The 21098-nt window shown below is 37.3% G+C and overlaps 1 protein-coding gene across 3 annotated transcripts; it reads right to left on the bottom strand.

The window, feature by feature from the left end:
- Positions 1-735: 735 nt before the first annotated feature.
- On the bottom strand, positions 736-20819 carry cbarpb (CACN subunit beta associated regulatory protein b). 3 transcript variants are annotated; one of them, XM_079889761.1, is made up of 10 exons: positions 20679-20819; positions 18387-18457; positions 15275-15420; positions 12803-12864; positions 12435-12597; positions 11138-11309; positions 9218-9370; positions 8203-8437; positions 4478-4667; positions 736-2734 (listed from the first exon to the last, which is right to left on the bottom strand). In XM_079889761.1, the coding sequence occupies exons 2-10, from the start codon at positions 18429-18431 to the stop codon at positions 1297-1299; spliced, it is 2604 nt and encodes an 867-aa protein (XP_079745887.1). In that variant the 5' UTR covers positions 18432-18457; positions 20679-20819; the 3' UTR covers positions 736-1296. The 3 variants fall into 3 exon arrangements, with proteins under 3 accessions (XP_079745887.1, XP_079745885.1, XP_079745886.1); XM_079889759.1 differs by having other exon boundaries at positions 737-2734; positions 12803-12882; XM_079889760.1 differs by lacking the exon at positions 20679-20819 and adding an exon at positions 18823-19523 and having other exon boundaries at positions 737-2734; positions 12803-12882.
- Positions 20820-21098: the final 279 nt, after the last annotated feature.

Raw genomic sequence — 21098 nt, forward strand, 5'->3', positions numbered from 1 at the left:
TGCTGTCAATACAGAGAACAACGACAAAAATCGGTGTTGCCTACACCGAGTTATTCTATTTTTAAAATTTGCACCCTGTTGACTTCAATAGGGCAAGTAGTAAGCCTGCTTTTTAGCCTCTTAACATCCTTTAAGTGTCATTACAAGTGCACAGAAAATGTGAGTGATTCCTTCCGAGTGAACACGGTGGATCTGACTGCAGTAGATGTTAGAGATATTAATAAAAATGAAGTTAATTCAGCCAGCGCTCATACCTTTGTTTACATCCTGTTTTCGGTGGAACGCCATAGTAATCGATTGTCGAGTTCACGCGCGTGATCATTGGTAACTAAACCTATGCACGTGAACTCGACAATCGATTACTATGGCCTTCCACCGAAAACAGGATGTAAACAAAGGTATGAGCGCTGGCTGAATTAACTTCGTTTTTATTAATATCTCTAACATCTACTGCAGTCAGATCCACCCGTGTTTACTCGGAAGGAATCACTCACATTTTCTGTGCACTTGTAATGACACTTAAAGGATGTTAAGAGGCTAAAAAGCAGGCTTACTACTTGCCCTATTGAAGTCAACAGGGTGCAAATTTTAAAAATAGAATAACTCGGTGTAGGCAACACCGATTTTTGTTGTTGTTCTCTGTATTGACAGCACTCCAAATGTACAAAAAAATGAGCTCAATGTTAAAATTGACCGGAGTTCTCCTTTAAGTCAGACAGCAGGTTTAGCTACACAACAAAAACCCAGATGCTAATAATAAATAGTATTTAGTGTTTCATTTCATCACAACGTCCGAAAGCAAAACATAATAACTAAATAGAGGGCTGTCTTGTACTTTCAAAATAAAAAAATTATAATAATGTTATTAATTTGGGTCATGAACAGACATCCGGAGAGGCAGCATTGCAATACAATTCATGCACTTAGAAATATAATCAATCTTTAATCTAATAGCACCCAAATTCACAGTGGATTACCTAGTGCAGAGAAAATATTGGCTTTTGAAGTCAACGAGTAGCTAAATGGAGAGCTTTAATAACAGACTTTGACATTTCATTTGTTTAAGACTTGGTCCACTGAGCAACGTGAGGTATGCGCCTTAACTGCCTTTTATTTAACAATGGGCATGGAAGAAATGCCTCTACACCATTGGTCTAGGACATAATGACAATGATTTCAACTTCATTTAAATGACCAAAGTAAACCTGTTCCAGATCGGAGCCAATGTCGATCAAAACTTTGGACCTGTAGTTGCTGCGAAGTGTTCTTGTACGAGGAGATGAAGGGAGCCACATGCTACACTGGACTGTGATCGGGCGATGTGTAGGTCATAGTCACTGCACTACACTCGGACGGTTCCCTGGTCCTGCGGAGATCCGAGTACAGCCGTTCTTCGAGGGTAGCCGCTAGCTTGTCACTCAGCTCTTCTGTGATTGTCTGTGGGCCGTAGCTTGTACATTCGTGTGTACATTCATCAGGAGGCTCGGGGGGTGGCAATGCTAGCCTAGAGTTCTCTCGGTCCACCGATTGCTCTCCAGCATTGTCAATTGTTGGAAGGGGCTGTGATGCCTCAAGGACTTCCTTTTCGTTGATGGTTCCACTGCTTTCAGTGCTGGAAGATATTCTTATGTTGTCTGGATCCACATCAGCAGCAGTATCCTGATCTGCCTTGAGTGTCTCGGGAGTACTGGTTGCACCTTCGCTGCTCTCTTCATCAGGTGCACTGATGATTCGTGGGAGCGTGCTGTGGTAGCTAGTCTCTAAAGGATAATTGACAGTTTCGCCACGTCGGAGTGGAGAGCGGTACCGGTCAAAAGAGGTTTGGAAGCGCTGGCCGGGGTCGCTGTATTGTTTGGAGCGCTGCCACTGCTTGCGCAGGTGCACGCGAGAACGATGCTTGGAGCGCAGCGGGGACTCCTGCTGATCGAACTGCGGGTCGTGCCGCAAGTACTCGTTGAAAAGTGCGTCGGTTTTCTCGTCAATGCTGTAGTCGCGGCGGGAAAGGACGGGGGGATGAGGTTGATCGTTCCGTTGAGTGAACATCTGGCCGTATGGGGACCACAGAATGGTGCTCTTGTCCGTTTCCACTCCGTCCACACCACCACTGGCACCCGCGGGTTCCTCTTCGAGTTCTTCGTCAAAGATGTCCGTGTCGAAGCTGTCGCACACGGTCCCTTTTCGGCCGGAACTGAAGAAGTGCCTGCGCTCCACGGCGGAGCCGTCTTTACTGCTACTGCTGCTTCCGAACAGTCGCAGCTCCTCAGGAGCACGCGGAGGTGCTTCTATCGAGGCGTAACCGCTGTCCATCTGGAGGAGCTTGCGGTTTCCCGGCTCCCCGTCACTTCCTCTTTCAGAATCGACACTATCCTGCTTACGACTTTTCTCCGATCCCTCATCTAGAGGCAAGTCTGCATCCCCCTCTATCTCATCCCCAATATCCTGCGAGGGGAACCTAGGCAGCCCTCCCATCTCGGTCTTACCCCCTACAGAGCACACGCTTTCTGCGTCACTGCGGACTGAGTCTTTGTCATTGTTGCTGCTCTGGTCGGACGAGACATACCGCTCAAGGGAGGCGCGAAGAGTCCAGATATCACGGTACAAGGTCTGAGGTTCTAAGCTCTCCTGATGACAGCCCATTCCAGGACTCTCATCTGGGGGTTCGGAGGTAAGGCCGATCACCCCGGGACCCATCGCTCTGCTGCAGCTGGGCTCCACCATCACCTCCACCTCTAACCTGAAGAACAGCACACATATGAAATCAGACAAGCTCATAGTCCTACATATAGTCAGTATTTCTTTAAAAATGCCACAATGTAGCAAAGCATGTTTCATGTCAGTGTGCATCTGTCAAATAAGCTTTCCGTTAAAGCCATAAGCCCAGATTCAGACATTTGAACTTTTATTTGACATAAATATACTGTATTTTTATATGATTTTATTATTTATATAAAATGGCAATGCTCCAAAAACAGTAAATAAATAAAAAACACAAAGCACGATAATTAAAGTAACACTGCTGAAAATATCTAAAAACAAATAGATCCAAACTGAGGTAAACTATTCAGCCTAACTAACTGACTAGTCTAAATTAGTCAAAAAGTCAACCACTGTGAACCATCCCTACTATATTAATATGTTTTATGTTCAAAAGTAACTTTAATGTATGTAACTTTTTTATGTTTTAAAAAAAAAAGTCTCTTATGATCACCAAGGCTGCATTTATTTGATCGAAAATACAGTAAAAACAGTAATATTCTGAAGTATCATTACAATTGAAAATAACTTTTTCTATTTAAATTTAGGGATGCACGATATATCAGCCACCATATCGGATATAATTTTTAATGTTATCGTTATCGGCCCAATAAGAAAATTTGTCCAGTATGAATGCCAATAAATAATGGATTATTTCCTTCAGCTGAGACACTTCAGATGCACACTGTTCACCATGATGGTTTTAAATTGCTTGAAATATGATTGGAATCACTTCAAAAAAGAAAAATACAGTTAAGTCTGTTGTATAGGCTACATAAAATTATAATGAGAAAATTATAATTGTGTGTTTGGGACGTGGCTTTTAATGGTGGGACTTTTGTTTTGTAATCAGGCTCTCAAAAAAGATATAAAAAATTGGATTTCGATTTATCGGCCAATATATCGGTTATCGGCTTTCAAATATAAAGAATTATCGGTTATCGATATCGGCTAAAATTTTCATATGTATTTTATTCCTTTGACAAAGCTGAATTTTCAGCTTCATTACTCCAGTTTTCAGTGTCACATGATCCTTCAGAAATTCTAATTCACAGTTGTGCTGCTCAATATTTTTTTATATAAAGAACAGCATTTATTTGAAATCGAAAGATTTTTTAACATTGTAAATGTTTTTACTGTTGATCACTTTTAATCACCCTTGCTTAATAAAAGTATTAATTTCTTTAAAAAAAAAATTACTGACTCCAAAGTTTTGAACGGTACAGTATATCAAATATATTATGTTTGTTTATTTTTCCTTTCCGTTAAAGCTCTGAGGCCCAGATTCAGAGATGTTAAAACAGATGCCTCCATGAACGCACAGATGGTTGTGACTCACTCTGTGATGGTTCATTCGAGGAGACCACTGCACAGCAACAGATTCAAGAAAGTCAGTTGTACTAGGTAAGCAAATATAAACAAATATACTAATAATGCGATACAAAACCATCCGTATCGACCTTCCTGGAACATTTTGCAAAACATATGCAAACCAATCGCTACAAATACCAAAAAGGCACGCCTGTGGAATTTACCCACACTCAAGGAAATAACTTCCATATTCTAAAGCAAAGCTTTTTGCACTGTAAGCTGATGATGCCATGATACGGCAGTGTGATCAGCGAGCTGAGATCAGTCCAGCATGGAATGGGGTCTGCTTTATGAGGAGTGGCGTGGCAGATGGTTGCTATAGCGAATGCATGGGCGAGGCAATTAAAGATACCTGCCGAGGGAGGGTGGGGGTGTGGAAGGGGGGGACAGAAGGCGTGGACTGGGCCGGGTGGGGCAGTAGGTAACATCCTTGGTGCGAGCGATGTATTGTATGAGGTCGATGTGATGGGCGTCATGCTCCTCTTGGTCCATGCTCTCGCTGGCTGCACGCTGCCGCTGGAACTGCCTCCGTTTGGGGGAGCCTTTAGGGACGACATGAATTTTGCGTCAACAGCCTCACAAAGCAAGTTAAAAGGCTAACATGAAATCAAAATCAACATTGTCAACGATTAATTGATCCACCAAAAAAACCTGCATAGATTCTTGTTAGTATTAGCCAATGGTCGCAAGTTCCGTTTTCACCAATGTTCAGCGATTCTATGTTTCCCGAAACCATAGTTCCAATGAACATTCGCAAACACCAAAGTTGCGTGGTTGGAACTACAGCTCTCGACAATATAGGTTTTGTTCTATGAATAAAAGCCTAAATTCAATCTGTTCAACATATAGAGTGATCAAGTCTCTTCAGAAAATTTCTAAATTCATATGGATCAGTTTCACATTCTCTTTATGAACTTTTTGAAGCGTCAAAGTGGTAGTTGCGTAGACTGTCAATGGAGGTACAGAAAGCTCTCAGATTTCATCAAAAAGATGTTAATTTGTGTTCAGACGATGTAAAAAAGTCTTACGGGTTTGGAACGACATGAGTTTTGATTAGAATACATTGCATACGAACTTGCCGCAAAAGTGTAAATATCCACAGATCAAACCGAAATTTATTTAGGCATCGTTTTAGCAAACTTGCATTTGGTCTGGCTCCATTTTGGTATATAACATGCATTGTCTATAAACTGTTTTTAATTATAAATTTTAATAATGCACTTTAATTTGTATTAAATTCGTTAAATTAATTAAAATATATATATATTTTAATGTAATTATTATTTTTATTATTTTAAAATAATTGAATACTTAGTTGAAAATGTTCGTCTAATTGCTTTTTTAGGTGTATTCTAAATATAGTACATTAGTTGTAATGCATTCAAAAAACATAATTAACATATTAACAATATAATATGTATCTTATTAGTTAACCAGGGCACTCTACAATGGAAATCCATTCTATTAGAGCATTGCTTTAATCATGACCTTATTGTTTCACAAAATAATAAAAAATGATATTTTTTGCCATCTCTCCTTTAAAAAAAAAAAGAAGAAAAAAAAAAGTTTGGAATGGAAGAGCCCTGCGTCAACCGGCCATCTGCTTGAGTGTGAGTCTTGGCACACAAATACAGCAGCTCCGTCTTGGCTGAGAGAATATTCTATAGTCTGCTGTGTGTGTGTCTGTGTGTGTGTGTGTGTGTGTGTGTGTGTGTGTGTGCGTGTGCGTGTTTAGCAGACTATAGATTACTATCGAATATAAAGCCGACCTGTTTCTCTGCTCCATGCTACATGAAGGCACTAAAACTCTATTAAGGTCTTCAATCATTTTTCCAAGGTAATACACAATGCAGGGGCTAAATGAAAAGCACAGAAACATTCAATATTGCTTTGCATCTAAGCCCTGAGGTTAGGAAACTGATCGCTTCACAGGTTCATAACACTGTCTGTACTTTCCACAGCAGTGTTCTTTCACTTCCTTTCATGCTGACAGACTTGAGAGGATAAACTGAAAGATTTTTACAGTAATACTTATATAATCAAACAACAGCATTCTAGTTAATCTATTCATTCATGTTTATTCATTCAGTCTCATCAGCTTCACCATGCGCTTTTCTCATTATTGAAATATTAGGCAGATTAATATCATACTTGCGCAGCAAGCATTAAAAAGCTTTTTGACATGTCAATGTATTGGCAAAAAAATAATAATTGGGCCAAGCCCAAAAAGACTAAATTTAAGCTTTTCATTGTCTTAACCACAAATTATTGTTCAGGAAATTAGCCGAATTTAAAGGGATACTTCACTGATTAGCATTACGCTTTGTATCTGTAGAAACCTGGTAGTATTTTCGAATGACCGTGCTTCCCTCCCTCGTGTCCTCCTGAGACGAGAGATTTCTGTATTGTGTGTCTGGCAAAAAACCTCAGATGACGCAAAAATCGTAATTTTGCGTCATCGGAGGCTTTTTTGGCCAGAGGCGAGAGACTACAGCCAGTAGGAGGAGCTCGTTCCGTATGTTTTCAACCCGCCCATAGGGGGATCTCACGATAAAACGGCGTCTTTTTAGTGTCGAGTCAACTAGTAGCCTAGTTGTATAATTTCTTCCGATACTGCCCTCTGTAACCGGTAGGCGCGGCTTGGGAGTGGCCTCGTAGGGCAGCGAAGCAAGTGCATTCTGGGAGTTGTTGTCTTTCATCCTCATGAGCCAAAAATACATTTTCTGGCTTTTCTCAGTCTAGAAGGCACAAACTTCTAAAATAATTTCACATTTCTACTACATAAATGACCTAATTTAAATACACATTCATCTTTCCAGTGGTGAAATATCCCTTTAAGCAAATGCACTACTTAAAAAGCTTTTGCTTTCTCAGAAATTATTATTTTTGGCAGAATATGGGAAGTTGAGTGTGGAGTGATGAATCACAATGAAACACGAGTTGCATGGTGATGCTCCAGAGCGGTGTCATCATAGATCTGCTGAGAAATATAATAATAAATGCACCTCTACCACAGTGAAGCATGGATTGTGCGGGAAGCCTTTTTAGCTGCTAGTATTAGCGAGCTGCTTCACTGTGAAAAGTCATTTAATGCTTTGGAGTACAGGAGAATATTGCAAAATGGCTTGCTTCCCACAATTGAAAAGCTGTTATCTAAAGAGGAATGATCAGATTTAACTTTTCAACAAGACGATTCTCCTGCCCAAATTGCGAACACAACCAAGAAGTGGCTTGAGAACAAGTTCATCAGGTTCATGTTTTGACCTGGTCAGAGTCCAGATTTGAACCCTGTAGTCTCATATTAAACTCAAACAAACTGGGAGACATTGTTTCAACTACCGTTAACATGAAGTGGAACAACACTGACTGTAAAAATCTGTCTGCAATATTTCTGGCTATTCCGTGCTATATCTACAGTATTTGTGCAATTCATGCAAATTTACTGACCAGTGATTTGTGATTAAAATACTTAGACCATTAAAAGACCAATAAATATTTGGCCCCCCTTTATGGTTTTTTTGCCCAGGAGTGAATAATAAAGACACAACGGAAAATGGGGAGAAGAAGAACATGTGATAGAGCCAGTTTTGAAGGATCATGTGACACTGAAGACGGAAGAGTAATGATGCTGAAATTTCAGCTTTGCATCACAGGAAAAAGTTATTATGTATTATGTATTTTTAATTTGTTATGATATTTGACAATATTACCATTTTACTGTATTATGGATCAAATAAATGCAGCCTTGAGATTCAAAAACGTTTAATAATTGTACTGACCCCAAACCTTTGAACGGTTCTGTCAATTACATAAATGACCTAAAACTATTGTGGACACAATGTGCAAACAACACAATTTTTTTCAAAATTGTCTACTTGGGTTGTCTAAAAAGTCTTTCTAAAGGAGATTATAATACTATATGGGGGTCTCTGGCATTAAATACTGTCGGAATTAGTTTTTAATACAAATCAGCATATAGCAATTCCATTATAACATGCACTAAAAACACTACAAATTTAATTAACAGTCTGTTCATTAATTATGAAATTCACACCGAGTGCTGGATGCGTCACTTACCTCTCATGTCTAGACTTGAAGCTCTTTGGCTGCTGTCAAACTTCCATTTCTTGATCTTGAAATAGGGACTTGCTCCCTCAAGGCTGGCGTGTCGGCGGAGCTTGGTGAAGAACTGCAGCATTGGGCCCTGCGGGGCCCCTCCAGACGAGGACAGGGCCGTGGCTGAGGCCGATGTACCCTCTCTACCATTACCCATGATGCCTGCGCTTCTGCCGACTCCTCCTCTGACCTCCATCTGTTTTTGTTCGCAATATTACATAATTGCAATATATCAATTATAAGAGATTAATTATCGGCATCGGCCGATAAGTTTAACTATTTGTGTGTCGGAAGCAGGACTTTTATTTTAAAAGCACTGAGAACGTCCAAATCTCCCTTAGGCTTTATGCCGAACAAACAGGAAAACGGGTCTAGTTGCCGGAGAAAGTACGGCAGAAAGAACTGATGTGTTATCTATGAACTTTTTAGGTAATCAGCTAACTTAGCTAGTTCTTTTTATTGTTGGTGTTTTATTCGATTTAAATATCTGAATGTTAGATGAAGAAAAAAAAATGTGAGAAAAAAAACGGTAACACTTTACAATAAGGTTCGTTAGTTAACATAAGTTAACAACATTGGTTAACATGAACTAATAATGAACTGCATGTATACAGCATTTATTAATCTTTGTTGATGTGAATTTCAACATTTACTAATACTTTATTAAAATCTTGTTAACAATTGTTAATGCACTGTGTACTAACATGAACTAACAATGAACAGCTGAATTTTTACAAACAATTAACAAATACAGTAACAAATGGATTGCTCATGGTTAGTTCATGTTAGTTAATACATTAACTAATGTTCACTAATGAGCCTTATTGTAAAGTGTAACCAAAAAAACGTATCTTTAAATTAATTAATAGTGAGATATCATATATTCTGGCTTAATATCGACCCTCCTCTCTAAAATATCGGTTGCGCACTAATTATTATACCTCAGCTGGTGAGTGTATTAGTGTGTGTGACTCACTAGACATGGACTGGAGGGCTCAGGACCGGCCGCCGCAATGCTCTCACAGAATGTTGTGCGTACAGTGGAGTTGAGAGAGTCGCCAGGAAGGGCCGAGCTGGGACTGAGACTTCGGCTGATCAGGGCAGTCTGTGGCAGTGAACACACTGGTGGCTGCGCATGGGACAAACACAATGCGTGTTATTGCTTATGGCCGTAATGAGAAACAACCCAAACAAACAAAATCATGCAGTCATTCGAAACTTGTCTAGTACAGGTATAAAAATGTTTATCAAAAGCTTCAGACTGAATAAGAGAAGCATTCTAACATTGTATACTAATCAGGTACCATAAAACCGATTTTTTAAATATGACAGGCAACCAGTTTATATTTAATGTTTCTTATGAGGAATTTTGGACCAATGAGATTTGACTGTGGGAGGGGCTTCCTTGAGGAATGACGATGAAACCAAATTTTAAAATGCAACAGACAATCAGAACATATATTATAAGCTTCTTATAGGGGATTTTGGAACAATGAGATTTGACTGTGGGAGGGGTTTCCTTGAGGAATGACAATGAATCCTATTTTTAAAATGCGACAGCCAATCAGATCCTATTTTATGTTGCTTATACCAAATTTTAGACCAATGAGATTTGACTGTGGGAGAGGTTTCCTTGTGGAATGACGATGAATCCTATTTTTAAAATGCGACAGCCAATCAGATCCTATTTTATGTTGCTTATACCAAATTTTAGACCAATGAGATTTGACTGTGGGAGAGGTTTCCTTGTGGAATGACGATGAATCCTATTTTTAAAATGCGACAGCCAATCAGATCCTATTTTATGTTGCTTATACCAAATTTTAGACCAATGAGATTTGACTGTGGGAGAGGTTTCCTTGTGGAATGACAATGAAATCAATTTTTAAAATGCAACAGCCAATCAGAATATATATTATAAGCTTCTCATAGGGGATTTTGAACCAATGAGATTTGACTGTGGGAGGCGCTTCCTTGTGGAATGACGATGAATCCTATTTTTAAAATGCGACAGCCAATCAGATCATATTTGATGTTGCTTATACCAAATTTTAGACCAATGAGATTTGACTGTGGGAGGGGCTTCCTTATGGAATGACGATGAAACCAAATTTTAAAATGCGACAGCTAATCAGAATATATATTATAAGCTTCTTATAGGGGATTTTGGACCAATGAGATTTGACTGTGGGAGGGGCTTCCTTGTGGAATGGCTTTGTTCGCAATATCAAACTACCATGTACCCTTACTGTTTTTGTAGAACATATTGCGCAAATACTGTGTACTATATGCAAATTTCCTAAATGCATGCCATGAAATAATTAGATAACCGACTACTTTCGCAAAAAAATGGTTATATACAACAGAGTACACTGTGCTGTGTACTGTATCCCACAATGCACATTCTCAATTATCTTTTTCCAGCATGATGAATAACCACAGCTACTATTTTTAACAATTTTTCCTCATTATTTGATAAGACTGCCATTTTTACACACGTTGAGATAAAATTCCAAAATACCTGTATTTATTTCTTGGAAATATATGAAATGTTAATACTATAAAGTGTTGTCAAAAGTTTGGAGTCAGTAAGATTTTTTAAATGTGTTTAAAAGAAGCTGGAGCTGCTAGGGACAAAAATAAAGTACAATTTGAGGGATACAGTAGGATTTACTCTATATCATGCCGCTTCATCATCATGTGACTAAGGTAAAGTAGGAGTAAAAGCTAATATTTTAAAACGTCAATGACCCCAATATACAGATAAATCAATTTCTCACTGCATAAACGTCTCCTTACACACCATATCACTTGACAAACTGGCAATCCATCATGACCTTAATGATTTAAACTGACATCATACTGACATATATTAGCAGAGCAATGTGACTGTCACCTGAAAAATTGAGAGGCTGGATTTAGCGACGGGGCGAGTTGTCATGGCAATACTGTTCTCTGATGACTCACACTCGTGGATGGTGAGTATCTGGAGGGCGGGTGGAGGGAAGTGGAGGTGGGTGAGCCGCGCGTTCTTCAAGTGATGGAAGTCGCCCTCCGTAAGCGTGTACCTGAGGGGAGATGGAAAATCACACACACTGTTAGTATTTTTCACTTCATTGTAGATTTGCATTACAAATATATCGCGGGAGTGTTTGCTGAAAATGTCTTTTAGATGGTTAAAGATGTGCTAGATTTATGCATAGTTCCTGTTAGATGAATAATCATAGAATCATATTTTCTATAAGAATGATATAAAAAACAATTATTTATACAAATATATAATTATATAAATATCTCTTATTTAAAAAACACTATTTTAAACACCTTTTACTTTTTGTAGTAATTAAAAGTCAAAAGTGAAATTTGACAAATGACAAAGTGCAAATTCAAAGTGTTTATTTTGTGAGTTCATATAAATGTATGCATAAGTATTAAAGAATTAAATTGTTTTTTTAAATAGTTTTAGATTAAGTACATCTCAAACTTAATAATATATAAAAATATTATAACAATAAACATACACACACACATATATGTGATACACACACATATATGTGATATATGTGATACCTATATATGACCTAATTAATTAAATGTAAATATTCAAATATTTTAATATTTTAAAATAACATTTAAATAATTAAAGTTGTTTTAAATACTCTTAAATGAAACACCTAAAAATGTTTATATATATATATATATATATATATATATATATATATATATATATATATATATACACACATTTATATATATTTATATATATTTATATTTATATAATATATCATATTTACATTTATAATATACATTTAATTATTTAATACTTATTCATTCATTTTTATGACATTACAAATAAATTACAGAGTATCTGAAAAATGCGTACTTTCAAATATTCATTTGTCAAATTACATGACAGGTGATTAAAATGAATTTTATTTCTTTTTTTATTTTATTTTTTTTATTTTTTTTACAAAGTATACACTTTCTTTCCCTTATACATTCTCAGTAATTTTTTAACCCTAAATCTTGATGTTGACAAATGCCCACCATGTTATCCATCAAGAGCTAGTGCATCTGACAAGCACAGATGTAAATGTAAAACGCATCCATAAAGGAATAATGAAAGCTGCGGCTGTGAATAGGAGCTGCTCTGTGTGTCTAGAGTGGGCGGCATGAGTGAGTGGGCGGCTGACCTTCGACCTTTCTCCTGTGTTTTTTTGCTGTGATCGAAGAGTGCTGCTTCGTTGAAGGAGACCCGGCGGCCGGTTGTGCCCGTGGAAAGGAAACGCTCTGTCTCCATGTCGTGGGAGCTGGCTGCCGACAGGCAGTCTGACTCATCAATGCGAATCGTAATCTCTGTGCGGGGAGAGACGGATTAGACCAGAGGACGTATTTGTTTTTCACATAATGCCCTCAGTTGATGTATGTGAGACTGCACAAATGTCGCTTTAACTTGACCTCGACATTTTACCTGAAGCATGTATGTAAATAAATATGGAAATGCATTAACTTGGAGGCTGACATATAATATAAACATTAACTTTATTAGTGAGAATCTTACCATGCACTGGCTGGGCCTCCTCAATATAGGTGGTATTACTTTTCTCGGTGTCATCGCTAGCCCTGAGGCAAACAATGAACCTTCAATGCAAACATGTAATGAGTCAAATTCAAACTTATGTAAATCTCATTCATAGCATGCATAAATGGGTCATTCTCAAAATATGGTGCAAACATGTTCCTAGAGTTTGATTCTATTGCTTTGCACAGTTTTTATTATTTTATTTTGCATTGAAAATCCCTTTAATATTATATTATATTAAATAATATATTTAATATGAATATATTAATACATATTTTATATTAATTATATTAAATATATTTTTTATATTACGAAAAGTTAGAATTCAGTTATATGAAATGGTTTGATTCTATAGTTTTGCACATTTTGTTTGATTTGATTTTGCATTGAAAATCCCTTTAATATTATATTATATTATAAGTTATATCACAAAGTTAGTATTAAATAATATGAAATATTTTTTATTATTATATTATATTATAAAGTAAATAATAATATATTTAATGTAACACTAATGTTTATATTTTGTTTTATTGGTTTTGTCAATGTGGAGATTCCCTCACCAGATTGAAAAGTTAATAATTTACCTTTAAAATAAATTGTATGTTTCATTAAAAATGTAGTTGTCAGTCAATACTCAAAGTTAATGAAATTAAAGTGGCTTTTAGTCAATGTGAGTTAGCGTTCAGGTAATCTTTAACCCCTGAAAGTTCTTAAAACTTAAATACACATTTAAAATTTAGCCTTTTTCTTCCAAAAAACAGAGTGAAAATACTGATGATGTCATCCTGCACTACGCAGATTTTTGTCCACTCAAACGCTGGAATGAAAATGTCCCTCCCCCTAATGCCACCTTCAACCCGATAAAAAAAAAAAAGTAAATCATGCCTGCGATGTAATTCAAAACCAATTGAGATGTCCTGCCCAAACTTCCAGTTTCAATATGAAACATGATTTTATGTGGTCTTTAAATTAGGTTTTGCAATATATTTTGAGAATGTCCCATTTGTGAACAATTCAGAAAAAAAATAACTCATTCACTTTCACCTGCGTTGACATCTAACTAAATGCCATATGATAGGGACAATAACAGCACCGGCTTTTACGACAATATACGGTTTGATTCGCCATAAGGCACTGCGGGTAATGAGAAACTGGAAATGAGTTTCCAGTCCTCTAACCACAGTGCACGGTCCCACACTGCGAGTGTGTGTGTGTGTGTGTATTAGTGGGTGTTGGCTAGAGTGCACTCTCTCCCGCACCAGGAGTGATTTATCGTGGCTGATGGCTGCTATGAGATCTCATTATACTCGTCATTTGTGTGAGCCTGCACTCCTCCAGGCTGCCTGGAGAGCAGACAGACTCTACACCTCTCAGCAGTCACTGACAAATACACCCAGGCTGTGACCAATGTGCACTGAAAACATTTTCGGGACTGGGCGTCCTTGGCTTCACGAGAGGATCTGTTTATTCCAGTTTAATCTCTGCGTTACGGTTCTTTCTGATGTATAATTTGGCGTCAAACATAATCATGTGCATCAGCTGTCAGATTTGTAACATACGCAGCAACATGCAAACGATGATTCAATCTGCAGACTGTCATAATGTATATTCATAATGAAAGCATTCTTGTTTATTTTATGCTATTTTATGTATAAACTGTAATTGTTTCAGTGTTTTTATGACGTGTTTTAAGTTAAATACACCTCTGAATGTAAAAACACGTCCTGTTGAAAAGATCTTTTATTATCAATATCAATCATTGATACAATGTGCTAACATGGATCCTTTTGGTATACATTTTGCAACCATTTTAAGGGTTTTAAATTAATAAATGGATCTGTACATTTTACAAAATCCACAAGGGCTGCTCTGAAAAGATAAATATAGAAATATCACAGAGATTTAAAAAATAAACAAAGTGCACATTTACTGTACTAGTCAGTGTTGTTATTGCTAACTAAAACAATTTTAAAAACTTGAAATAATTGAAAATAAACCTGAGGTAAGTAAAAAATCAATATTAGATGAAAAACTTGAAATAAAATAAGACATTTTGCCTTGGCAGCTAACTGAAAGTACTAAAATGACTAAAAACAGAAATAAAAATGACAAAACAAATTACAAAATTAAGCTAAAATTAAAATAAAAACCGAAAATATACAAATAAAAGCTAACTTTAATAGTATATAAATAATACTAAAACATCACCTACTACTACGACTAACATGAAATACTACACATGTGAAGGTAATTTATTAATTAGTAGCCTATCTATAAATAGATACTGCAGTTGCACCACATGACATTTTTCCAGGGGAAGAACAAAGCGGTAAATGTTAGGCTGAATATTGTTAAAGTTCCCAATCCTAAAATCTGATTGGTTGACAGAAATGTCCATTGATTTAGGGGCGTGTCAATGTATAAATTGATTGATTGGATTGGTCTTACCACGCATGGCGTCTGTCCCCTTCACAACATCGACGACAGACAATCAGAAGGACAGAGAGCAGGACCAGTGTCCCCCCGACAAAAATGGACAAGAGGACCAGCAGGAGGACATAGCCATTCTGTGTCCCTGACGACAACGGGACGTCCTAGGTAAACGCCAGAGAAAGAAACAAACCAGTCAAAGATGAAATTCCTTCTCCGAGTACAACCGCATGACTTCAATTTTCACATTATATAGGTTTCTCCAATTACGTTGTCCAACTTTTTCAGGTCTCATAACCTAGTTGCAATTTTATGACATACACATAAACCAGAGACATTTTTGGCATTAAAGCAAAACTTGGCCAAGACATTCTTAAAAAATAAAGATTCCAAAAGGGGGTTTTCGCAGCAATGCCATAGAAGAATCATTTTGGTTCCTCAAATAACCTTTCAGAGAAGTTTTTCAATAGGATATTTTAATAATCTAAAGGACCTTTTTCTTCTATAAAGAACCTTTTGTCCAATGGAAAGTTCGGTGGATGTTAAAAGGTTCTTCATGGAACCATATAAAGAACCTTTATTTTTAGCGAGATTACATAAAGCCCAGTTTCTGGAGAGGAGGGCCTTCAGGTGTGGGGGCTTTTGTGTCTGAGTTGAGATGTTAAGTACAGTGTTTGCCAAAGACGAGTTTAGAAAGATCTAGAGGTGACAACAGCCACGGAGACAAGAACGGAAGAGACAGAAGGTTTCTTCCTCAAAGACATCAAAGCACAATGGCATACAGCCGCCTTCTTAATTGTCATCTTCGTTCATGTATGTGAAGAGGTGTTCAATGGAAAGAATGCTAAATAAGAGCACAAGAACAAGGCCTGAACAAGTCTTTGGCTCATATATGTAACACCTTACAATTACTCTTACATTATACAGTTTCAATTGGTGGAGCACAACATCCTAATTACCCAGAAGGCATTGTTCAGTTGAAGATCAGGGAAGACTTTATTCAGGTCAGGTCTATTATTTTGTAAATGAAAGCGTTTTGAAGACTGATTTCTCTGTACGTCAGCAGGCTTTATCACTGGGGCGCCCCAACATTAACCCGGATCGTGCAAAAGTGAAGGATGTTCTCAAAGGAAAACCTGGGAACTCTTTCATCGAGTAGCATTGCCAACTTGTTTAAAGACCAACATGTTCTTTCAGAGCAGTTTCACTGTCACCGAACAACAGTGAGTTGAAACAGTCACTAATACAATAAAAAAGAAAATTACAAACAATAAGACAAATACAATAGAAAAAAGGATACAAATGTAACAATTTTGCCTATTAATAATAGCCTACTGTACATACATTGAAAAAAATCACAGCAGTCTTCACAGTATGAATTAAATATACACTGATTCTTATTAGTTACTAAAGTTATTCAGTGAAGAGCAGTGAATGATTTCTTTTGTTGTTTGATTACCGTTAAATGACACAGAGAGCAGGTTTATTAGGCTACTGTCACTTTAAGACCAAATGCATAGATAATACTGACAAGCATTCGATTACTTTCCCAACTGTTTATGTTCACTTAAGACTGACTGTGTTTAAGTGAAACCTGCCAAGACAGGCATTTTGACATATTTTTGTGTGTATTTGTCCGTTTAAGTGCATGCCTGAATCCCAAATTAGCCTGTTGTCCGTGACCACGGATAGAGCGCATAGAAAGGCACCTGGGGAACAGCGTCTCTTTTGCAGCTCAATGCACTTTTAACTTTTTTTTTTGTATCGAGCACGTCCCTCAGGAGACTGTATATTACGACAGTCATATTACATGATTAGACTGATTTGGATGTTACGTAGGAAGGGAGACAACGCTTCCCTTTAAAGGAAAGGAATGGAATGTGGCATCGTGTTTTCATCGTTGAAAGCCAAAATCGAAAACTAAACTAAAATTCCATTAATCGCTAAGATGTAGTCATTAAATCATATTTGAAAGCAAGGGGCAATTAAATCATATTTCAAACCACTTGAAAGCAATCATGGTGGTTTGCATACAGGTAGGACTGGCACTGGCACAATATATATATATTGTTTTCGGACTAAATAGTTTTGGAGAACCAAAATCACTGATCGAAACAGCAATGTTTAATTAGCGTTTCTACCATTCAGCATTTCATGCACACATTGTGGATAAGCTAAAACAGCTAACCAAAAATTATGCTACTTCACAATCATGCAAGAGTAGCAATACGTAAAATTTGTTAGACCAAAATTACGAGAGGCGGCTCATTGGTGAAGAACTTTACTTCAGCTTCATTTATCACCTGAAAACACGACATCCTGAACCGCAAACCGCGTTCAATTACTCAATTACCCAAATTGAATTACCGAAACTTTATTTTTGTTTTTCGGCTAAACGAAATTTTGGTGTTTCGGTTAAAAAAAGAAAAGAATTCGGTGCATCACAAATTGTATGACTTTCTTTCTTCCATGGAACAAAAATGGAGAAAGTTTCAAGAACAATTTTGTGAATTGACTCATTACAAAAATCTGACTCGAAAGAATGATCCATTGACAAATCACACTGCTACATCTTTCTGTTCCTCACACAAAGCTACTATATGGCTTCATTTTTAAGTCGCTTTGGAAAAAAATGTCTGCTAAATGAATACACAAAAATGAGTCCTATATACCACATTCATTATTCGTTTCGTTGTAATTGCATGGAAAAGAGCAACTAGGACATTCTTAAAATGTTCGGAACGAGTAAATTAATCATTGAGGAAACCATTCCTCTAAGCCTTACATAAGGTCCAAAAATCCCGGAACATCCTGGAATTAGTTGCTATTCCTGAATAAATCTCTCTATTCTAACCTAATCGAATGATGCTGCTTATGCCGGTAATTGAAGTTCCTGACAGTAACTCTGGGTTCTGATGCTCTATCACATCGTCTGACGGCGCGATGGATTCGGTCTGACACAAACTTCTCTCGCAAAGGGCTAATTTGCTTAGATCTTGCGGTGGATCCAATTACAACGGATGCAGAACAGGATATTTTTTGATTCGCATGTCTGGAGATAGCTCTGCAAAGAGAGGGAATGGACGTAATGAAAGTAACCAGCACAGGAAGGAGAAGCGCGAGTACTTACGGTGGGGTGTTCTGTTAGGTTCCATATGGCAGACTCATTGCTCATGGTCCAAGCCAGAGAGAGTGTCCCCCCTGAGAAAGACATTACAGGAAGTCAGGCAGCTGCTTTGAAGCCGGTCATGGCACTAAAGACGGATTTGAATTCTCTTTTCAGAAGGAAAATCAAACAAATGCATCCCTGACCTGGCGGTTTCTTTAGAATGATTAGCTTTTAAACAAGAATACAGTTCCCAGTCTCCTTCTTAAACATATTTTCTTCACAATTCATGTATGTACAAACACTTCTGCATTCCAATGTCACCCTTTCCATCAAATAACCATTTTCTTTTTTCCATCCAGTCTGAGGCCCAGCAGCATATGCTCCCTTTAACACCATTAACACTGCAGATTCTGCCTAAACTGCAAAGAAACCCTCTCTCACACTCCTGCACACTCACCTCCCAAGCAGTCCTCGTTTCTTTAATGCTGCGACGCTGCCTTTTCTCCCATTATCTGAAGGCAGCGTGTGTTTGTGTGCATGAGATGCAGAGATAGCAGTGTGTTTAACGGCTCGGACTGCGAAGCCTTGAGCTTCTACTGCATACTCATCCAGCTTCTGCCCACCTACCTGTTTTCATAGCTTCTCTCTCTCTTTCTCCCTCTTGGAGTCTTTAGCATTAGGCATTCCTGAGATAATTCAAGCTCATTCTTTTGCGTCTCGGAAGCATAATGCTGCTGTATTGGTCGCGTCTAATGGACTGCGTTATTAGTAATGATTATTAAAACGAACCAAGAGAGACCCATTTAGTACCATTCATGGACTATTCTTTCAGATGTCATTGCCAGATTTCACTCACAGAGATTCACTCTCTTTGGTTTTCAACAGTTCTCGCTGTAATGAAATATTTTGCTGTGTGATATACTGTAAAGAGCGTTTTTACTCTTTGTGGCCAAAGTCGTCAGGTTAATTTGGTTAATAATTTGGCTTAAGTACCACATTAAGCACATTTTAGGTTATTTGAAGAAACATATTTTACAGTTTCTAATAATTATCTAACTATCATGAACGTTTTGCAACATATGCTCCTGTGATTCTTCTTGTCATGCATGGACAACTCTGCGGAGGTGTAGCACATTCAAAAATCATGCATTATCTTCATGTACACGAGTATTTTCATATTACTGGTACTCATTTTATTTTTAATTAGTACAATACCAATTATCTTTCTCATCATCACTACTGATTAGCCATTCAGTACTTATTACAACAATAAGTAAATATTCCATTGTTACTGGCTTTCTTTTTTTCAGACAAGTACTTATAATTAATGTTGGTTGATTTGACAAAAGATAAAAGTTGTGATAACAAATCATGTACTTGTTTTACCTTTCCCAAAAGTTTTACCAAAAGTTTATATTGCAGTTTTTTTTTACAACTTATTCAGGTCATCGTGATTTTGCCAAATACGACATCCTGGTACAATATCATGTCCTAACCTACCCCTAAACCGATAACTTATCCCTATAATCAGAGTGAAATGATAGGTGAATAACACTGATGTAGAAGCACAAGCACCTAACCCTGGTTGCAAACCTAAACTTAAACCTCAAAATCTGATCGGTTGATTGGAATGCTGTTCCAGAATCAATAAAGATATTGATCCAGGAACATGTTGCATTTGGTGAAATCACGTACACCAACTTATTCAATAGATACTAGTATATTTTTAAACACTAGTGTTACTGTTAATATTTTTAAGCGTGCTATATATAAATTATAGCTAACTGAGCTATTCTGAGTGTTCATTACATATGACATGTAAAAAAAGAATGGTAATTTGTGAAAATAAAAAAATATTCCTAGTAATAACAGTGATCAATTCTAGTCTAGATACAAGAATCGAATCAATTGTACTAAGATACTAGGTAACGTTACTATTGAGGTAAGCATTAGGATCGACTGAATAATAATAGATTAGTCAGTATTGGATAACTTGCTAGTAAAAAACTATTAGTAGGATAAAAATAGATACTAGTTAGTCTACATGAATAAATGTTCACCCCGCTTGCCATAGTCAACAAACAGTACAAAACCCATATAGATGAATTTAAATCTCATTGCAAACCAGTGATGTCCAGGCTATTATTTCTACTCGATAACCGTTTAAAACACATGTCTGTTTTCCAAAGCTACTGCTTAAAGATATTCTCCGCATTTCAGACTACCATAATTCCCCAAAATAAAGCACGATGTCATTCTGAGCGCTCATCACGGAAACAATAGCAGCGTGAATGACAAGCAAACAGAACTCACCTAACTATAATTCACGTGGTCCATGAGACAAAAAGCTCGCAAACGATTCCCCGGTCTTCTCTTTAATTTGGGGTTTTAAATCTTTGTGTATTTATGAATGAAGTGCCCCGTTAAACCCACCCACTCTCCCATCGCCCAGTGATACGGTGACGTCAGAGTGAGGTGCAGAGTTACTTATCACGAGTGTCTCTCACGCCCTCATCTGATGATGTTATGGAAATGAGGTAATCCCCCATTTGAGTCAGTAAAAATCCTCAGTAACGGGCAACCCCATGCGGTCTGCTCTATATATATAGCTAAAAGTTTTAACTTAAGGTCAGCAGGATTGGTAGTTTTCTTAGAAAAGCCTTTCTATGGACCTGAGATGCAAATTAGCAAATGCATATCTCTAAGTCCAATGCATATTTTTCAGCTTTTGGC

Source organism: Squalius cephalus (genome assembly GCF_949319135.1).
Source record: "Squalius cephalus genome assembly, chromosome: 13".
NCBI classification, from domain to species: domain Eukaryota; kingdom Metazoa; phylum Chordata; class Actinopteri; order Cypriniformes; family Leuciscidae; genus Squalius; species Squalius cephalus.

Excerpts from the sequence above, each read along its gene's own strand:
- cbarpb (XM_079889759.1), bottom strand. The coding sequence starts at position 18,431 with ATGAGCAATGAGTCTGCCATATGGAACCTAACAGAACACCCCACC. Across the intron at positions 15,421-18,386 it reads ACCTAACAGAACACCCCACC|GACGTCCCGTTGTCGTCAGG; the intron begins GTAAGTACTCGC and ends GCGTTTACCTAG. Across the intron at positions 11,310-12,434 it reads ACACAGGAGAAAGGTCGAAG|GTACACGCTTACGGAGGGCG; the intron begins GTCAGCCGCCCA and ends ATCTCCCCTCAG.